The sequence below is a fragment of the Eretmochelys imbricata genome, chromosome 2 (assembly GCF_965152235.1).
Source record: "Eretmochelys imbricata isolate rEreImb1 chromosome 2, rEreImb1.hap1, whole genome shotgun sequence".
Classification (NCBI taxonomy): domain Eukaryota; kingdom Metazoa; phylum Chordata; order Testudines; family Cheloniidae; genus Eretmochelys; species Eretmochelys imbricata.
In genome coordinates this window covers 189,910,733-189,930,847 of record NC_135573.1, presented here as the reverse complement: position 1 = coordinate 189,930,847, position 20,115 = coordinate 189,910,733, and the positions used below count along the sequence as shown (strand labels likewise).

General features: G+C 40.0%; 1 protein-coding gene across 2 annotated transcripts in view; it reads right to left on the bottom strand.

Moving 5' to 3' along the window:
* Positions 1-2,525: 2,525 nt before the first annotated feature.
* TOPBP1 (DNA topoisomerase II binding protein 1) overlaps positions 2,526-20,115 on the bottom strand; it is a 46,257-nt gene continuing 28,667 nt past the window's right edge. Inside the window, exons 17-28 of one of the 2 annotated variants that reach the window (XM_077811148.1) lie at positions 18,645-18,768; positions 17,908-18,054; positions 17,248-17,353; positions 16,559-16,751; positions 13,854-14,077; positions 11,913-12,124; positions 8,297-8,411; positions 6,672-6,835; positions 5,481-5,621; positions 4,318-4,407; positions 3,623-3,784; positions 2,526-2,969 (exon numbers count right to left, since the gene is read on the bottom strand). In XM_077811148.1, the coding sequence (XP_077667274.1) occupies positions 2,826-2,969; positions 3,623-3,784; positions 4,318-4,407; positions 5,481-5,621; positions 6,672-6,835; positions 8,297-8,411; positions 11,913-12,124; positions 13,854-14,077; positions 16,559-16,751; positions 17,248-17,353; positions 17,908-18,054; positions 18,645-18,768 (1,822 nt within the window). In that variant the 3' untranslated portion in view covers positions 2,526-2,825. The remainder of the gene's footprint in view (positions 2,970-3,622; positions 3,785-4,317; positions 4,408-5,480; positions 5,622-6,671; positions 6,836-8,296; positions 8,412-11,912; positions 12,125-13,853; positions 14,078-16,558; positions 16,752-17,247; positions 17,354-17,907; positions 18,055-18,644; positions 18,769-20,115) is intronic. The other variant, XM_077811149.1, reaches the window with a different exon arrangement.

Below are 20,115 nucleotides of genomic sequence, written 5' to 3'. Positions count from 1 at the left end.
AAAGACCCCATGGTGCCCCATTTCTGTCGAGAGAGACAACTTCAGCTGCTTAGACCAGCACCTTTTAGGAGCACTAAATGCAGTTCAGATCTCATGGCACTTGCTTTTCTTACCTCACCTTTCTGACAGATCCTTTAGACTTTCTTCCTCTGTCAACATGCTTTAGAGCCTTCACTGGCCCTCTCCTATTCTCCTATTCTCCTAGTACATGTTGTCTCCAGGTAGTACCTTCCATTGCCATTCCAGTACCTTACACAGGGAAATCAGAAATATCTTTGCACCTGGAACATCCACTCTAGTGTCTTGCAGGTAACTCAACTTGGACAAAAACTGAACTCAGCTTTCCCCCCGACTCTTCCCTCTTTTCTATTAGCTCCCTATTCAATGGGCACACAATCTTGGTTTCATTTTTTTATTCCTTCCCTCACATTGCTGTTGCCACTAAACCCTGCTGGTTTTTCCTCTACATTTCCAGAATCCATCCATTCTTCTCTGTTCCCACCACAAAAAGTGTCATTCAGGCCCTTGTCCTTCATCTTAACTATTGTAAATTCCTCCCCAGTCTGGTCTCCCTTAACTTTTACAGACACATTTTTAATGGTATATGTGGGGTTTGTTGCTCTGACGGTAGCCATGTTCAGCTTTTCCAGTTTTTTCACTGCCTTCTACATCATTCTTACCCTCAAGGACCAGTCTAATTAAGTTCTCACTTTACCTTCTCTCTCATTCCCCCACTTACTCCACCCAAGCAGCACAGCTGAAGTGTCCCTTCAATGCAGTCTCTCTGCTCGTCCTCTTGTCTTAACTTAGAGCTTGATGGTAAATTTGAGTAAACTGTCAGAATCAGGTCCTGCAACTGTCAGCTCTTTAGGGAAAGTCCACATCTTATTGGTCTTGAAACATCACAATTCCCCATAGTGTCTTGGCTTTTTATTTTGTGTATCATTCCAAATGTCAAGGCATGTGCTTTCTTATGATAGTCAATTCCCTAAATGAATACTGAATCCAGTGCTCACCTTAAAAATGCAATCTCAGCTTTTTGTGTAATCGACAGGATGCGGTAGCTGCTAACACCAGCATCACTAATATTTTCAAAGTTGTAGAGTGCTTTAGTGCTAACATATTGGTAACAGCTGATAATGTTCTTTTACCAACATAAGCAATTCCATTATACTTCTCAAATGTGTAAGTACTTATCACCTACTTCCTCTGCTAAGCTTTGATTAATATATAGACCTATTTTAACATTTTCAGCCAGGTTTCAACTAGTTGTATTTTTTTAATTAAGTTTTGTTACAGCCATGCAAGACTGTAGTGCAGCATCTCACTAATAAGACTGCATGAAAAGATTAAATATATTGGACCAAGATGTGCAATAGAACAGTCTTGGCTAAATGTGAGTTAACAGCAATGAAGAGTCAGAGGGATAACTTGGGCGACAACAGAAATTGCACCCAGTGCCTGCTATCTGCCTGATTTCTGATCTTATGCTCACTGTGACACTAGAGAGAGAAGCTATTATTTTTAAAATTGCCTGTCCTGGTTAAAGGACTAGCTGCACCTCTCTCCTGTCTTGTCTCTGACAGCACTCTTCTCTGTTGTTGGGTCTTTTGCCTTAACCTGGGTTGGGGTAGAATCTGATTTTTTCACATTTAGACCCTATTTATGCTAACCACTTATCACTCTGCAGGTCTGACTGGGTTTTAGGTAGTTGTGGCTCCTCCCTTCAGGAACCTGTGACATTGACCAACGTCCTTCTTAAAGTATTTAGCAGTTGGAAGAAAAAAACATTAGAGAAAAAATATTTTAAAACAAACAATCCATCTGCATATTTAGTCTCAGTTTAGAGTGAAACAGACTTTCATCTTATCTAATTTGTTACAGGAACAAAACAATCAATTTACATTCTCTCAGCCAGCCCACATCCTTCTGTGTGTGTGTGTGTGTCTGTCTCTGCCACTGTCTCTTAAGTGTAAGCTGTTAGACAATTATTAGAAAGTGACTCCTCTCTAGTTTCTAGGTGGACAGGCTCTGCTAACCAGACAGATCCCAGGGTGAAATACCCACTTCTGTATATGATACAGAGACACCCTGCTAATGAAATATCAGTAGTTAGAACTCCCGCATTTCCAGCTCTATCACAGACTTAAGTTGGAACCTCAATGGAGTAACTTCATCCCTGTATCAGCTCTCCTCCTTCTCTGTGAAACTGGGGTATTACTAGTTACCTACCACACAGGTTTGTTGGAATAATTAATTAACATTTGTAAAGTGCTCTGAGATTCCCAGATTAAAGATTGTATAGCAGTGTTTTATTAGTCTCGGTGTGCACTCCCTCTTCACAATGAATTTAGAAAATGTTATCTTTCCTTTCCCACATCTGCTTCTTCCCTTACCCTTCCAAAAATATATATAGATTGGTGGGGAAGCTCATGCATATATAAGATTCTATCATCCTATGGCAAACCCAGCAGCATCCTTACTAACTGATACTATCTTGACTTCAAAGTAAAGAAAAGACCCCAAAAATTCTTAGTTTTTATTATAGGCTGATGTCCCTAAGTGAACTGAAAGCCTCAGTGATCAAAATATTAAGTAGACAAAATATTTTCTTGTACAAATGTGGATGGTGTCATTAGGTGCCACTAATAGAGTAAAGCAATCTTTCCAACTAATATTACAGCAAACTAAACACAAGGAAACTTTAAAGTACGTTACATTCAAAATTAAATTAAAAAAAGCTTTTAATTTTTTCAGCATTGAGATTGGCAAAATATTCATAAAATAGGAATTTAAAATACAAGAATTAAAAATGGAAAATCCCCTCAGTGTATTCTGGATCGTTTGACTTTGCTTGTTTCTCCAGGTGCTTTTCTCTTCTGAGATAATCCAATTCCCAGTTCTTTGCTATTTTGAAGATAAGAAACAGCTTCTGGCAGACAGTAACCCTCCATGGGAGGAGGAAGCTCCTTCAAAAGAAAAAAGTGGTTTACTCAAATCTATTTGTTTAGCTAGACAGTATTAGAAAAAATATTCTGATTGACCCTCCTTTAGCAGCCAACTAAAATTAAAAGAGAGTCATCATTCTGAGACACCATATGAAGGAGTTATTAAACATATCCTGATTCTGACACATTGAAATAGTTTTAAAACTTTTCTGGTTTGGCATGGAATTATCAAAAATTTATCAGAATCCTGATGCAAAATGCATCCCATGTAAATCTCAAGGTCACGCACACATAATTTAGTGTATTCTAAAAACCATCTAGCTAAAACAATGCTCTATATCCACTTCCAACACTGAAACAAACCTCTGTCATTCTTTAGTGGCCAGAATTGGAAACTCAGCACAAGAATATTAACATTAGATCTTATGATCAGAATTATGGGCAAACCCGCTATAAAGATCTAAAATTGGAATATAGACATCAAAATTCTGTTTCATTACAAGCAAATGCCAAGCAGCTCTCTGCCCTCCTTACATACAATAGTTTTCATTCAATGAATCAATGGGTGAAGCAGTGTACTTTAATAAACATTATTTACATATATTTGATGATCTAGATGTGGACTGTTTTCTTCAAAGCAAACAAATGGTACATAATACCCCTAATATGCACACCTGTATGAGGTAGTCAGCAATGTATTCTGGTTTCAAGCAGTTCACTCCTTGGGCAGCAGCTTCCAGTACATTAACTCTGGCATCATCTGGCTTCAGTTTACTGAAATCAGCAAAAAGGTGAGTAGCTTCTTTATAGAGAAGTAGAGAATGACCTGGCAGTACCTACAGATTTAAACACAACAGAAAGTCCTTTTTATTTTTGTATTTATCTTGGTAATTGTGTACATGTTTTACAGATTATGTACTCACTAATCTCCATCACATCCACAGTATGTCATCAGAAAACTGCGTACCAAGTACAGCCTCATTCTACAAAATAATTTACATTCCAATGAGAGGAAGGGTGATCATCTTGTTAGGGCAACAGACTGGGACCCAGAAGCTCTAGGTTCAAATCCCATCACTGCCACAGACTTCCTGTGAGAGCTTGGGAAAGTTACTTACTCTTTGTGCCTCAGTTCCCCACCTGTAAAGGGGAACATCACAACTTCCTTTGTCTGCCTTGTCTATTTAGATAATAAGTAATTTGTGTCAAGGACTGCCTCTTCCTACTTGCATTTACAGTGCCTAGCACAACAGGGCCTCTTGGTACTACCATTACATCAACGACAACCACCAACCAACCAAAACATCAGTGTCTATTAAGATGATCTTAAAGTAATTTATTGAATGGAATTTTTTTTTAAGTCACATACCTTTGCTCCTCCTGATTGAAGAAGACGTTTGAATCCTGCTTCCTTAGTTTGGTCAACATTCAAAATCACTTTCCAGCCACTAAATGCCCCCTACATAAAATATTCAGTTTTTAAAAAGAACAGGGTTCTATGAAAAACCTAAAAGCTAATTATACCCCACTCAGGAACATTCTGTGAGGCAAGATTTATCACATACACACCATCCAGGGGAGGTTTTTTTTTTTTTTTTTTTTAAATAACAGCAGGGATGCACAACATGTAAGCCAGGGGCCAAATTCCAGCCCACAGGGTCATACAACATTTCACCTGGCTACCCACTCCTAGTTAACTGTAGGATGAAACAATAAAGCTGATTAAGTGCAGATGAACTCTCATATCAAGTATATTCTAGTGTGTTTCAGGAAGGCTTGGAGTACAACAAAATATTAGGGTTATGTACATTCACTTTTGTTTAAAATGTCAACGTAAATATATACACAAATCAAGCATAGCCCTAATGCTCCTGGCAAGACGCTAATAAGCACCCCTTAACCACTGGTTTCTGTGGTCGTGCACCCCTATTTTGCAAGATGCAGTTCTCAGTCCTTTACTGGTGACTTGTTTGTTTGATTACTAAGGGTAAAAATTCAAAGGTGCCTAGTGACTTAGGAGGCTAAGTCCCATTTTCAAGAGTGATTTAGACACTTGAGACAAAGTCTCAAAAGTCGATAGAGCTCCTTAAGCTCGTAAGTCACTTAAGTACTTCTGAAAATTTTACCCTAAGACAACTGCATGATGGCAAATACAGGTGTCGGAGTTGTTTAGAATCATAACGTTAAAGGATAATGATTTAGTCATTTAAAAAACAATGAAGCAGTTATTTAAGTATTAGGATTTCCAGTTTGCATGCTAGTTAGCAATGGGAGTTATTGCAGTCACCAGTGCCAAGAGGGGACAAAGACCATTAATTAATCTTCAATGCTAATAATATTCAATGCTGACAATAAAAGCATTTAGGAAAAAGAGAGATTACATTAGTATGGATCCAGCTAGGATGCTTTGTTTTTAAAAGAACAAAGCAGGTAACCCTCTCTTGGCACAGACTCTGGGTTTCTTGGAGCACATCCCATTACAGCGCCTCCCTCCCAATATCAAGAGGTTACACTTCATATGTTTCCAAATACCTCAATGATGCCAGTTTCCTGCCTCCTTTTATGGATTTTTTTCCTCCATCTCATTGCTGCAAGTGCTAGTTTCTTTTGGTTTACATTGATTCCAGACAAAACATTGAGTATGGAGTTACTTCCCCATTCATAATCTTCCTCCTAAAACAATTATAGACACACCAACAGCCAGAAATTAAAAAATAAAAACAAGAACACACTAGCTTTGCACATCAATTTTACCTGACAGAAAGCACAGCAGTAGTTATTAAAATTAAATATAGTGGCTCCTGGTTAAATATTTGTAATTTTTCCCTACGTGTATAGAGCCTTTCACTTAGATTTTAAATAAACTCAGTCTTTTCATTACCCTAAATTATCTCCAGGCAGCTATGGTTCCTTTTGTGGTTAGAGACAATGGAATGTAACCACTAAGCAACAGAGCGTGAAAGCGACCATCACTTACTCACAATCCCCCTCTCTCTCTGAATTTAATAAGATTTCTTCCTGAACAATACAAGTGATTTATTTTTATTCATACAGATTAAACAAAAAACAAAAAAACAGAAAACAAAACTTTGTAAGTCAGCCAAGTCAAAAGAGCTGCTAGACCCTGGAGAACTATGAAATGGAGACTGGTTTCCTGCAGAGTACACAGACATGCTGAATTAATTACAATAATTAATTAAGTGGTTTCAGAGCACTACTAAAGATACCAAAGATATTTTAGAGTATCACTAATTATAGATTCAACTGCACATAAAAAAGAAAATACAAAACTGAAAAGAAAGACAAGGAGGAGTTTGGTTATTTAGACTGTTATGCTTATAAACTATAGGATAAGGATTTAATTCCTGGCATAAAAGGATCCATCCCATTATTTTCAATTGCACTTATAATTTACCTAAGGCACTTCATTCTAAATTATCAAAAGTGACTAGTGATTATGGGTGCCTCCGCTGTTGGAGGACCAACTTCAGACAGCTGGAAAGGGACTGATTTTCAGAGGGAGACTGAGTGCTGAGCAATTTCTGAAAATCAGATCTCTTTAGTATGCCAAGAATTGGGCACTGAAAATCACTTGTCGCTTGAGAATTCTGTCCTTAAGTTTCTGCCATTAGCTGTAGTAGAGACTTTAAAAGCATTTTATTACTAAAATTAAAACAGCAAAGGAGATGTAACAACTGATGTATCACTAATAGAGTTATGAACCTGTACAAAGCAGCAGGCTGCTCTGCATGCCTCCAGGTAGGAACGATGAAGCACCCACTTTCCAGCAGCCATCGAGGCCAAGTATTTCTCATTTCGAAGAGGATGTCCCACAATGATGTGTGTACAACTTGGATCAAAGCACTGCTTCTCAAGCACCAGTCCACCTTGAAACACGGGAGTGAATGCAATTCACGTTATTTCAAGGAAGGGTCTACCAGAGAAACGTCAATTGAATAAATGAGGAACTATTTTATAATTCATACTTAAACTCAATGCTATGCACACTAGAATCTAGGCAGAAAGCCTTGCCATTAACTGATATAACCTCGTGCACAGAAGGCAAAGGGGGAGCTAGCTTTGATAGAAGGCAGTACCACTGTAACTCATGCATAGCCACTTTGGCACCAGAATGCTTGAAAAAAGGTAGAAAAAAGCCTTGGGAACTTAGAAGAAAGGGGAGAAACACCAGTGGAGAGCAGGCAGGCTCCTAAGCAAAAAGAGGGAATTTTCTGCAGAAGAATCCCACACAGCAATTCCCAGTCGATAAAAAACATCACCCTTTCGGTGGTAAGTTTAGGCTCGAAATAAGACAAAGGTTTCTAACCACCAGAGAGGAGTGAAGTTCTGGAACAGTCTTCCAAGGGGAACAATGGGGCAAAAAAACCTTTATGGCTTCAAGACTGAGCTTAGTAAGTTTATGGAGAAGATGGTATGATGGGACTGCCTACAATGGCATGTGGCCCATCGGTGACTGCCAGTAGCAAAAATCCTCAACTGCTGGAGATGGGACACTAGATAGGGAGAGTTCTGAGTTACTACAGAGAATTCTTTTTCAGATATCTGCCTGGTTGGTTTTTCCCAGATGCTCAGGGTCTAACTGATCGCCATATTTGGGGTCTGGAAGGAATTTTCCCCTAGGTCAGATTGGCTAAGCCGCTGGGGGGTTTTTGCCTTCCTCAGCAGCATGGGTCACAGATCACTTACAGGTTTAAAGTAGTGTAAATGGTGAATTGTTTGCAACTTGAAGTCTTTAAATCAGGATTTGAGGACTTCAGGAACTCAGCCAGGTTAGGGTCTATTTCAGGAATGGGTGAGATTCTGTGGCCTGCAATGTGCCGGAGGTCAGACTAGATGATCACGATGGTCCCTTCTGACCTTAAAGACTTAAAGTCTATGATAACTTCAAATAAAAAAAACATAGTGATAGAACCACAAGGCCTTGTTTCAGTGCTAAAAAAGGTTTACTTTTTACCTCTGGGTAACTAAGGTGCATTAGCTATTCTGAGGTAAAAAAACCCAGGGAAGACAAGGCATTTCAGTTTTTGTAAAGTACGCGAGGTCAGCACTATACCCCTGCCTGGTCTTGACCTCACCTAGTTTATCTCACAGTAAAACTCAAGTGCCTTGTCTCCACTGTGTTTTTACAATGTGATAGCTAACACATATTATCCCTGGTGGAATACACACCTTACCCTTCTTTGCCAGTGAAGACCTAGCCAAAGCATCTTGAGAGCTACAGGTCTGAAACCTTAGATTTAGATTAGGAACGCATTAACAGAGGCCCCTTTTCAGCCCCCAAAGCCCCAAACAAACAAACTTTAGAAGTTTTACAAACATCTGGCTACCTAGTTTCTCAATCAGATGGCAGTAATCGATTCGCTCTTGAGGATTAAGTGAAGACAGCTGGAATTTGCGCGGTTTTTCTGGTTCTTCATCAACCTTCTCATCTACTGTAATAGCCTGGAATATGACAAAAGTTATAGGGAGAGTTGCGTAGAAAGTTAAATTCAAGACTCAACTATTTCTCTCGAGTATTCAAGGTTTTCTACATTGGGATTTCTATCTGCTGTGAGGTTTGAGAAGGCAGGAACCAGAGTTAGTCACTAGACAAGGGTTTGGCTTCCAGTCAAGCAGACTGCATCCAAAGTTGAAAAATACATAGTATTCTAATATTCAAAGTCAACCTAACACTTAACCTCCCCTGGTTCCCATCTATAGGGCACAGTTTAATAATCTGTCATGAAAATGACTTTTTCATTCTAATTGATGGAATGGCAAGCTGGATGCACTGACACATCAAATACCAAATGTACCTCCCTATCTCTCTTATCCAAGCTTTCTATTCCTACAGTGGGATTCTATCAGCAAACAAAATCCCAGAGGGCTTCAAGTAATTATTTAAAAGTCAAAAATGTGTCAAGAAAAATTGTCAGGGCTACCACAGCATGTAATACCCTGCTGCCAAAGATAGCATCCAATGAAGCCTATACATCTACCTTATAGCATGCCAGGGTGCTTCCGTCCAGACCTCTTCATAGATGGATTTTTCAATCCAGGAAACTGATACTGCCTATTTTTGGATGGGCTTTGATCTTTCCTGTCAAGTTGTGCTCCTTCACTTTTCATATGCTGCTGTTTTGCCTTTACTGCTGGGTACTATAGAAACAACCCAAAGATATTCTCACCAGGTAGTTTTTAAATTGATTTGTATGTGCGCCTTGGGTTTTGTGCAGAATGATGCGAGAACTCTTTCCAGAGACCTGTGAAATACCATATCACTGCTGCTGGAATCCCTCACCACCAAAAGTGTCTGTTCATTTCTATACCACTGCTAGGGTCACCTGGTTGCAGGGTGTCAAAGGAGGATCATTCCTCTTATGCCATGCCACGCCACAATCTGCACTGTGCTAGTGGGTGCACATGCCAAAACTGAAGAAATTGTTGCTACCGTTCCATATTAGGGGGTTAGTGCTGAGGCTTAAAATCTCGAGCAGAAGGGCAGAGGCTGCTCCTGAGAACAAAACAATGCAAACTGCTCCTGCCCAGCAAGGTTATAGGAGAGATGAGCATAACAGGCACCTTTTCTCTTTGGGCTTCTGCTCATCATGGGGTGGTGTTCACAGTAGGCTGTAGAAAGAACACAGTGAAGAAAAACCTGGAATCAACCTGGCAATTTAATAGTTTTTCCTCTGTGCCCTGTAGTTTGCAAGGAGGAGGTCTGGAAAGTGCCTGCAGCTGCCGCCAGGAAGATCAAACTGAGTTTTCCAAAAGGGAAAAACTAAGCCCCTGCCTGATGATTGACAGGTCTGGTCTTGCCTTAAAGTGAAAAGTAGAGGGGAAACCCACTGTAGGACTGGCAAGCCTGGATGAGAGAAAACAGTTACACATTCCAAACAAAGTTTATTTACTAGTGTGAGGAAATATGCCACTGAACACACATGCCTGTTGAAAAGATCAAGCAACAAAGTTATACAAAGGACTAGTGAAATAAAGGCTAGATTAATTTTCCATAGCCCTTTGTGAATTTGCTACAGATTTTCAGCACCGACAGCTTATTTGTAAGTATTAATGCAACATACTACCCAAATGATTAATCAAAAAGAACTTCTCCCCATTATTGTCAGTCATTAAAGGGGCTCTAAAACACTACAGAACCCCCAAGCCTGACCCCACCTCTGCCTACAAAAATCTATTTCATTAACATGACAAGAAAGTGGATTAAAATGATGTTTTTCTTTTTGAAAGTAACATCCTCTAGAGCAGCGGTCTCCAACCTTTTTAAGCCCAAGATCACTTTTTGAATTTAAGGGCAACACAGGATCTACCCCTTCCCTGAGGCCCCAGCCCTTCCCCAAGGCCCCGGCTCTTCCCCAGAGCCCCACCCCACTCACTTGCTCTTTCTCAGCCTCACTGACTTTCACCGGGCTTTGGTAGGGGTTTGGGGCAGGATGCAGGCTCTGGGCTGGAGCTGAGGGGTTCGCAGTGTGGGAGGAGGCTCTGGGATGAACCTGGGGCACAGGATTGGGGTGCAGGAGGGGGTGAGGGGTGCAAGCTCTGGGAGGAAGTTTGTGTGTGTGTGGGGGGTGGGGGGTTCCGGCCTGGGGTACAACGTTGGGGTGCAGGAGGAGGTACAAGGTGCTGGCTCTGGGAGAGGGGTCAGGTCTGGGGCAGAGTACTGGATGCAGGAGGGGGTGGGGGTGCCAGCTCTAGGAGGGGGGTCAGGGCTGGGGCTTGGAGTGCAGAGGGGGTATGGGGTGCTGGCTCGGGAAGGGGGCTTAGGGCTGGTTTGGTGTGCTGGCTCTGGGAGGGGGCTCAGGGCTGGGGCTTGGGGTGCAGGAAGGGGTTCGGTGTGCTGGCTCCGGGACAGGGCTCAGGGCTGGGGCTTGGGGTGCAGGAAGTGGTTCGGGGTGCTGGCACCAGGACAGGGCTCAGGGCTGGGGTGTGGTCTCCCTCCAGGCCGCACTTACCTCCAGCGGCTCCCTGTTTGTGATGTAGTGTGGCTGCCGCTAAGGCAGGCTCCCTGCCTACCCTGGCCCCATGTCGCTCCTGGAAGGGGCCAATGCACCCCTGTGTCCCCTGGGGGTGGGCAGCATGTGGCTCCACGCGCTGCCCCTCTCTGCAAGCACCACCCCTGCAGCTCCCAATGGCCTCAGCTCCCCATTTCCGGACAATGGAAGCTGCAGGTGCAGTGCTTGCAGGTAGTACAGCATGCAGAGGGAGACCCCTGTCCCCAAGCTGCACTGGCCACTTCCAGGAGCAGCGTGGGGCCAGGGCAGGCAGGGAGCCCGTCTTACTGGCGCTGCTGGAGATCACGATCGACTGGGAGATCCTCTAGGATCGACCAGTCGATCACAATTGACCGGCTGGTGACCACTGCTCTAGAGAACAACAAAAAGGATAAAAGGTTTAGAAAACATGATCTATGTGGAAAGGTAAAAAAAAACTGGCCACGTTTAGCACTGAGAAAAGAAGACAGAGGGGAGACCTGATAACAGTTTTTAAATATATTAAGGGCTATTCTGAAGAGAACAGTTGTTCAAGGTTTAGGTTAGCTATTAGGAAAAACTTTCTAACTATAAGCGTAAAGTTCCGGAATAGGCTTACAAGGGAGATTGTGGAATTCCCATCACCGTAGGTTTTTACGAACAGGTTGGACAAACATGTGTCACGGATGGTCTAGGTTTACTTGGTCCTGCCTCAGCACAGGGGGATGGACTAGATCACCTCTTGAGGTCTCTTCCAGTCCCACATTTCTATGACTTGCTCAGAGTCTCTTGGGAGAAATGAAAAATTTGGAACTAAAAGTACACTGCACAGAAATTATCCACTATAAAAAATGTTAAACTGATGAATACATTTACTGTCAGCTTCAAGTCTTAGGTGCATTTTAATAGTACACTGGGTCATTTCTTAACAGTGCAAGTATGATCCTTTAAAAACAAGTGTGCTGCTATAACAAACCTTTGTTTTGGGCTGTGGAGCCACAGGAGGGTTGGCCAGCGGGAAAGCAATGCTGGGAGCTTGCGGTGTGGGGATCACTTGATCATCTTTTACTGGGGTTTTTGGATCATTATATATTGGATGCTTTGGTACCTCTGCCACACCTGTGTCCTCAGAATCATGAACAGCTGTGGATAGTAATTCATTGTTGCTTGATTTTGTTTGAATTTTTACTATGATAACATTGAAAAAAGTATCAATCCCAAATGAACAAGAAACAAATGCCATCACAACATTTATTCTGCATTTTCAGAAACAATTGCTTATTCTCTGTCTTAAAATTTACATCCTTTCATCACAAAGCAGCAGTTGAGCTGTTGCAAGCCTCATGTTTTTGACTATCTTGAGGTTTCTCTACTTCCCAATTGATTCCTTAAGATAACTTGACATGAAGCACTCAAACTGGCCACATAAGGGGGCTGCATTGATTTAACTAGATTATTTTATAAACCAATTTCATTAAATCACTACAACTTTCTCATGTAAGACTGAGAAAGAAACCATCCTCCAGGTAGGCTGCTTCAAACAGAGCTGTAAGGGGATGGGAGGTGTCAAGAATGCCCCTTTCCCACACACACCATTCTGTAGAAAGCTTGCTGCAGAAGGATGCGAAGGGAGAACAATGTTTGTGTAGGTCAGCATGACAGCATGTGAAGTATTCATGCATGGTCTGACAATGAGCACAGGACTGAGGAGCCAGGAACTTCTGATTCTAATCTCAGCCCTGTCAATGACTCAGGAGTAGGGCCTTCAATTCACTTCTGTTCCAGTTTCCCAATTTTGTAAAAAACACCAGAAATATTTATGTCACACAGGTTTTCTGAGGATTCATGTTTCCACAGCACTTTGAACACGTAAAGCATTACGTGAATGCTAAACATCACTACAGATCTCTTCCTGCAGAGCCACCTGATGGCTGCCCATCTGCTAGCTTCTACTCCTCTCCTCACATCTAGCTCTTTTTCCTGCAGTCAAGAGGAGAGTGGAAGTCAGGAAGCCATCCATCCATCTCAGAGGAGAATATTCACTGCCTCTTAAGTACATGGAGTGGAAGGAAGGGGAAACAGAGTAGATGACTCAGCTGTGCTTCTTCTCCACTCCTAACAGCAGGATCAAAAGGCTTGCAGGGATAGAAGGAAATAGCTAGGCAGGGCATGTAATCAACTGCATTTGTAAAGACAGCAAGAAAGATATGAATAATAACTTGACTGCATCCTAGTCCACTGATCTCCCCAGCAGACTTGCTGCCAGATTTTTATGGGGCTTCTGGGCATTGGTGATCCTTCTACACCTCCATTCTTACCCAGCATTGTGGATCTTCTTCAGCTGCTATTAAAAAACTAAGATTTTACAACCGTTAAGCACATTAAGAGGTCCAAGTGGGCTCAGTGGAGTTATTTGCTTTAGTAAGTACACGTCTTAAACTTGAAACCTAAGTCATAAGTTGAATCAGGGTATCAATGTAGAGGCGTCATAAATGCCGTTCGTCAAAACTCAAATGTCGTAAAGTCGAGGATTGCCTGTACTATTCAACATGAACAGGGGTTCCAGAATTGGGGCCTAAAACAAAAAAAACCTATCTTTAGGCAAAGGCTGTCTCCATACTGCTTACTGATGTCAAAAAGGTGCATGGGGTCTTTCTGGAGGAAGAGCAGAGTTAAAAAAAAATGAAAAAAAAAATTATTTACCTTTTTAAAACAAGACCAATAATGGTCTGCCACTCATCCTGAGCCTCATTATTAAAAAGGGAAAAATGTTTAGATCATTTAGAGAGATCACAACACACTAAAGCTGAAAAAGACAGATGTAATAGTGTTGTTTTCCTTTGCTTCTAGAATGCCATTGCATCGTAACAAATAACCCTAACTACAGTCCAGCTTAAACATGTATTTTTCTCCTTACCTAATTCAGCAACTTCTCTATCAGTGAAGGATTCCCTGAAAGGGGAATCATTCATGTTATTTACATCAGTCTGAATTTGTTCTGAGTACTGTGAAGGACTATTGGGCCACTGTAAGTTGCTGACGAGCCTTGCTCTCTCCTCTCTTGCAGTGGGGTCATCCCAAACAATCTGCTCATTTTGTGATGGCTCTGTGTTTATGTCCATCACTGCTTGCCGTGACTGCCTAAGGAACAAAAAACGAAATCCACATAAAGTTTCCTTAAAAAAAATAGATGAATTATACTTGAGGGCAAGGATGTATTTATCATCCTGTTAACAATGTACTACAATCTTTATTACTGGATAGCACGGTCAGAAAGAATAAACTTCAATATAAAATTGATAAGTCAGGCAGTTTGATTACCTGGGTATCAGTCAGCACGGCTACGAAAAAGTGACTGTGAACAATACTGGTCATTTTTAGCACGTATCATGCTACTAAGGTGTTCCATGATCAGCATATCCCATACTTTACTGTCCTTATATTCTTGGTGTAAATTTGAAAGTTAAAAAGAGAGCAATCTTGCTTCTTGGGTGGTAAATATTGGAAATGTCCAATATTTACCAGGAATCAGGCTCTTCATCATTAATTCCCCGCATCTGGTTTACCCATCAAGTACTTCTCAATTCATCGGAAAGTACATGCCCTGTATTCTAGGTTCTTTTTAGAAACTACGGATAGATCTGGAAGGCAATCTCACCCATGGTGAATTAACAATGTTTTCATTTTGACTGGAGGTTTTAGCTATATTTTCTACATTCCCACAGATCAGGGATGGATTTTAAACTGCAACAAGACAGACTTAATTACATGAGTGGCAAAATGCAAGTGTAATACTTGAAAGCCTCATAGTCAGAAGTAATCTTCACATTTGCAAGTGTATAAATGCATAATGAAACAGTGTACTTATAGCTATCGTATGGCAACTGATATTTGAAAGGTTATTAGCAGGGCTGTCAAGCAATTAAAAAAATTAATCGCAATTAATCGCTCTGTTAATAATAGAATACTATTTATATAAATATTTTTGGATGTTTTCCACATTTTAAAATATATTAATTTCAATTACAAGACAGAATACAAAGTGTACAGTGCTCACTTTTTATTTTTTATTAATATTTGCACTGTAAAAATAAAATAAATAGTATTTTTCAAATAACTTAATATAAGAACTGTAGTGCAATCTCTTTATCATGAAAGTTGAACTTACAAATGTAGACTTGTGTACAAAAAATAACTGCATTCAAAAACAAAACAATGTAAAACTTTAGAGCCTACAAGTCCACTCAGGCCTATTTCTTGTTCACCCAATCGCTCAGACAAACAAGTTTGTTTACATTTGCAAAAGATCATGCTGCCCACTTCTTGTTTACAATGTCACCTGAAAGTGAGAACAGGTGTTCGCATGGCACTGTTGTAGCTGGCGTTGCAAGATATTTACGTGCCAGATGCACTAAAGATTCAAATGTCCCTTCATTTTTCAACCACCATTCCAGAGGATATGCATCCATTCGGATGATGAGTTGTGCTCGATAACGATCCAAAGCAGTGCAGACAAATGCATGTTCATTTTAATCATCTGAGTCAGATACTACAAGCAGAAGGTTGATTTTCAGTTTTCGTGGTTTCGGTTCTGTAGTTTCTGCATCGGAGTGTTGCTCTTTTAAGACTTCTGAAAGCATGCTGCACACCCCGTCCCCACCAGATTTTGGAATACACTGCAGATTCTTAAATCTTGAGTCGAGTGCTGTAGCTATCTTTAGAAATCTCTCATTGGTACTTTCTTTGCATTTTCTCAAATCTGCAGTGAAAGTGTTCTTAAAATGAACAACATGCTGGGTCATCATCCGAGACTACTATAACATGAAATATATGGCAGAATGCGGGTAGAACAGAGCAGGAGACATACAATTCTCCCCCAAGGAGTTCAGTCACAAATTTAATTAACACATTTTTTTTAACGAGCATCATCAGCATGGAAACATGTCCTCTGGAATGGTGGTCAAAGCATGAAGGCGCATATGAATGTTTAGCACATCTGGCAAATAAATACCTTGTAAATGCTGGCTACAAAAGTGCCATGCAAACGTCTGCTCTCATTTTCAGGTGACATTGTAAATATGAAGCGGGCAGCATTATCTCCTGTAAATGTAAGCAAACTAGTTTCTCTTAGCGATTGGCTGAACAAGAAGTAGGACTGAATGTAGGCTCTAAAGTTTTACATTATTTTGTTTTTGAGTGCAGTTATGTAACAAAACAAAAATCTACATTTGTAAGTTGTGCTTTCACGATAAAGAGATTGCACTACGATACTCGTATGAGGTGAATTGAAAAATAATATTTCTTTTATTTATCATTTTTACAGTGCAGATATACTGTACATTTTGTATTCTGTGTTGTAATTGAAATCAATATATTTGAAAATGTAGAAAAACATCCAAAACATTTAATAAATTTCAATTGGTATTCTAATGTTTAACAGTGCAATTAAAACTGCGATTAATCATGATTAATTTTTTTGAGTTAATTGAGAGTTAACTGCCATTAATCGACAGCCCTAGTTATTAGACATACTTAGTTTTTGCTGTCCAAATTTTTGTAAGACTGTCAAAGTCAAGTAAAAGAAAGCAAGACAAAGTAAGACATTTACATGCAGCATGATACCTTAGAGCTTCCAAGACTCTACTACGACCGTTACGCACAGATCGTGTGCCATCTGGTGTGGTAGGGGAACTGTCAAAACCATTCCTTGACAACGATCCTCTTTGTGCTTGTGGTTTCACTATCGATGTTGCAGACATGATCTCCTGTAGTTGCTTTTGAAAGTTCTCCCTCATTTCCAGTGTCTGGGTTAAAACTTGAAGTGAAAGAAAGTCACAACAAGACTTAGGCCATTTAATTTTACATTTTTAGAATGCCACAGTTTAATCATGTAGCTCCCTTTCAGGACAAAGATATGTACATTTTTTCACATGTGGCAATACTTTCAATTAAGTCTTTGCTTCACATGATAAATAATTAGCAATATCCAGTCTTTAAGATATTCTAGAATACTAAAGACAACAGCCCAATAGTTCATCAGGGATGGTCAGTCCTCCTTATGGATTTGCCAGTGTCTTTAAAGCAGGGTACAAAACATCTCTCCTCATACTCTGCAGCACTTATGAATAAGAAGCAGCCAGCACTTTTCCAGGGAAGCCTGGTTGGCTACATTGTGCTTAGGTATGAGAATAAATGACACTAAAACCTCCAGATCTTAAAATTCAAGCTTCCCCAAAATAGTAAAATACTTATATTTAAAACTGTAGTTTCCACAGCTGTTTTAAAAAGAAAACAAAGAATATTTTGTTTACCTCCTTTGGCTTCATTTCCTGCAATTTGCTCCTCCCTTACTGTGACTGCTTCCTTTACCTGGTTAGTAGTTACATCTCCTATGTCATTTTCATCCACTGAAATACTCTAAGAATGTTAAAAATATAGAATTTATCAATCTAATTCTGAAACCGAAAGACATAGCAACTTGCTACAGTGTTCAGGGATAAGCATGTTGGGGTGTTTTAGGGGACAGGAAGAACTCTACCAAAGCTCCACCAACAAACCAAAGATCCACTCTATCAGCCTCAGATTAGCTTAATGTTTCTGCCACAGCAGTGAAATAATAAAAAAACCCACTAGACTGGAGACTTAATATCCTATTAAATTCAATAAAATTCACACTCTCAGGCCTACTGTTTATGTCTAACTGAAGACACACAGGACCATACCAATTCAGATTTGAAGACTGCGTCCACTCTAATAAGATAGATAGATTTTTTTTTTTTTTTAAAGAGAGAGTTAGAATGCTGAGAAACTGATGGAGTCTCCAGGATAGAGAAAGTTTACAGCTGCATAACTGCTGAACTTGACCCCAGAGATTATTAAATAACAATATTTGTATTAGTTTATATTCATTTTGTTCGTGAAACAACTAGATTAAAATAATGCCAATGAATCCAATACATCTTATCGTATACCTCAACTGCCTTTGCTATTTTTCCAGTTGATGGAAGTCTACTGGAAGAAAGTCTGCCATCTTGCACTGCACTGATATCCAGACTCATTTTGGGATTGTAAGTGTGAGGGAACAGAGATTCGGGAAGTCGTTTATATTCTTGTGCACTCTGCAACAAAGTTCATAAATATAAGAAATTATGAGAAATTTGGGAAGAACAGAGTAATTTAGATAGCATGATGCAAAACTAAATATAAAAAATTTCAGTAAAAGTAATACTACTGGAAACAAACACTAACACAGGAGGCACATGTAGTTCTTAGGACAGTAAGTATGAAATTCTTACTTTCCAAAAAGTTCTGAAGATTTTTCTTCATGACTACTAAATCTAACTTTACCACTGCCCCATTGGCAAATACGTATGCAAACAAAAAGTTATTGTTCAGGGAAACCTCAACCAAAAGCTCTGCTAAACTGAGTCAATGTATTGGATATGAAAAGCAAATATATGAAGAAATTGTCAATTTCAGCTCTACAGTCACTACGAGGTGAAGGCACACCAATGAAAATTATTTAAGATTTAGAAGGATGAAGCCTGCAAATTAAAAGCAGCATGCATAAAGCATCAGCTATTGTGTATGAACAATTAAAACCCATGCACGTGCTTTTTAAAAAATGGAAAGTCAGTCCAATACATCTGATCTTGTCTCCATTCTCCTTCACATTTCAGAGGAAAATAAAAATAAATTTCTTCCATACCTCTAAAAGCCAATGCTCTGAAACAATGTGTATGCCCCTTTCTTTAACAGATTTGTATTCCTTACTGCTGTCATTTTGTCTTCCCTGGTAGATGAAGTGAGTTACTGTTTCATCAAAGCACCATCTAGAATAAACACCAATAAAATGTAATCTGAAGATACCAACTCCAGTTTAATATTATAATTATTGCATCCTTGAAACTGAGTCTTAACCCACCAAGACAAATAACCATTACTATGAAGCTTAACAAAAGCTACAAAAAAAACTTACTTATTTAGCTGCCCCCTCAAAATCACCATCATCCAACATACAATAATTTTTTGGGGAATAATGTCATGAATCTCTTAGTAATTCAACTGAATATTAATAAAATGTGCCTTAACATTTGATTTGGGTTTTTTTGGTTTTTTTCCATTTTATAAATTGAAATATTTATGTAGAACAGCAATATACTTTTGTATTTTATTCTATATAGGTTCTTATATTGCCCTCCCCATTTCTTGTATTTGAGCACCTTTCAGTAGCACATCTGACCAACACCTGTCACGTGATTTCTTCTCTCACATATTCTCTCTGCACAGGGAGAATTGTGTGCACAGTGTAGTGTTTAGTTTTGGTTCTGTTTTTGTAGTTTTTGCTTTTAAATGTGCACACTATTATTGGATGTTAGAGACAGCAAGGCTGAAGAAGCACACCTTGCATGTGGTGCAGAAGGGTTTGAGATGGTCCTGAGTTCCTGTGGGAGATCATTCCACAATCTTGAACTGGCCCCTGAGGAAGTTCTATCTCCCGCATGGACAAGCTTTAGCCTTATCATAGAGAGTTCCACTGTGCCAGAAGAGCAAAGATATACCCTGGTTTTCATCGCTGAACTTTAGGTGATCTTTCAGATATCCTGGGCCCAGGCTATTGAGCATCTTGAAAATAAGGACTGAAACCTTGAACTTGATTCAATATTCTATGGAAGGCCAGTGTGGGGAGTGGAGGATAAGCCTGATGACCTTGCGGTATCCCGTGTTGCAAGGAGACATACTGCAGCATTCAGTATTAGTTGGAGTTTACTAAGGGTTGATGGCTTTGTGGCCAGATATACTGCATTGCTGTAGTCCAGACAGGAAGTGACAAGGCAGTATAATTGAGACCAGGTCACCATCCGCCAAGATGGGATGGAGTCTCCTAATGAGATGTTATAAGGCATTACTTGGAGATGCTGTTTTGTGAGAGATTAGCATCACCAAGAAATCCAGGAGAACTCCTAAACTGAAATGACCAATTGTGGGTGTTTGCCTTCAACCAAAGGAGACTGACTGCATCAAGACTGTGAATTCTTCAAAGCGTTTTTCTCTGCCCACTACCATAACCTCTGTGTTGCTCGGGTTCAGTTTCAACCAGCTGTTGTTCATCCATGAGCTGATCTCACTCAAGCATTAGACCATCTTGGTGATATCAGTATGGTCATATGTGGTGAAGG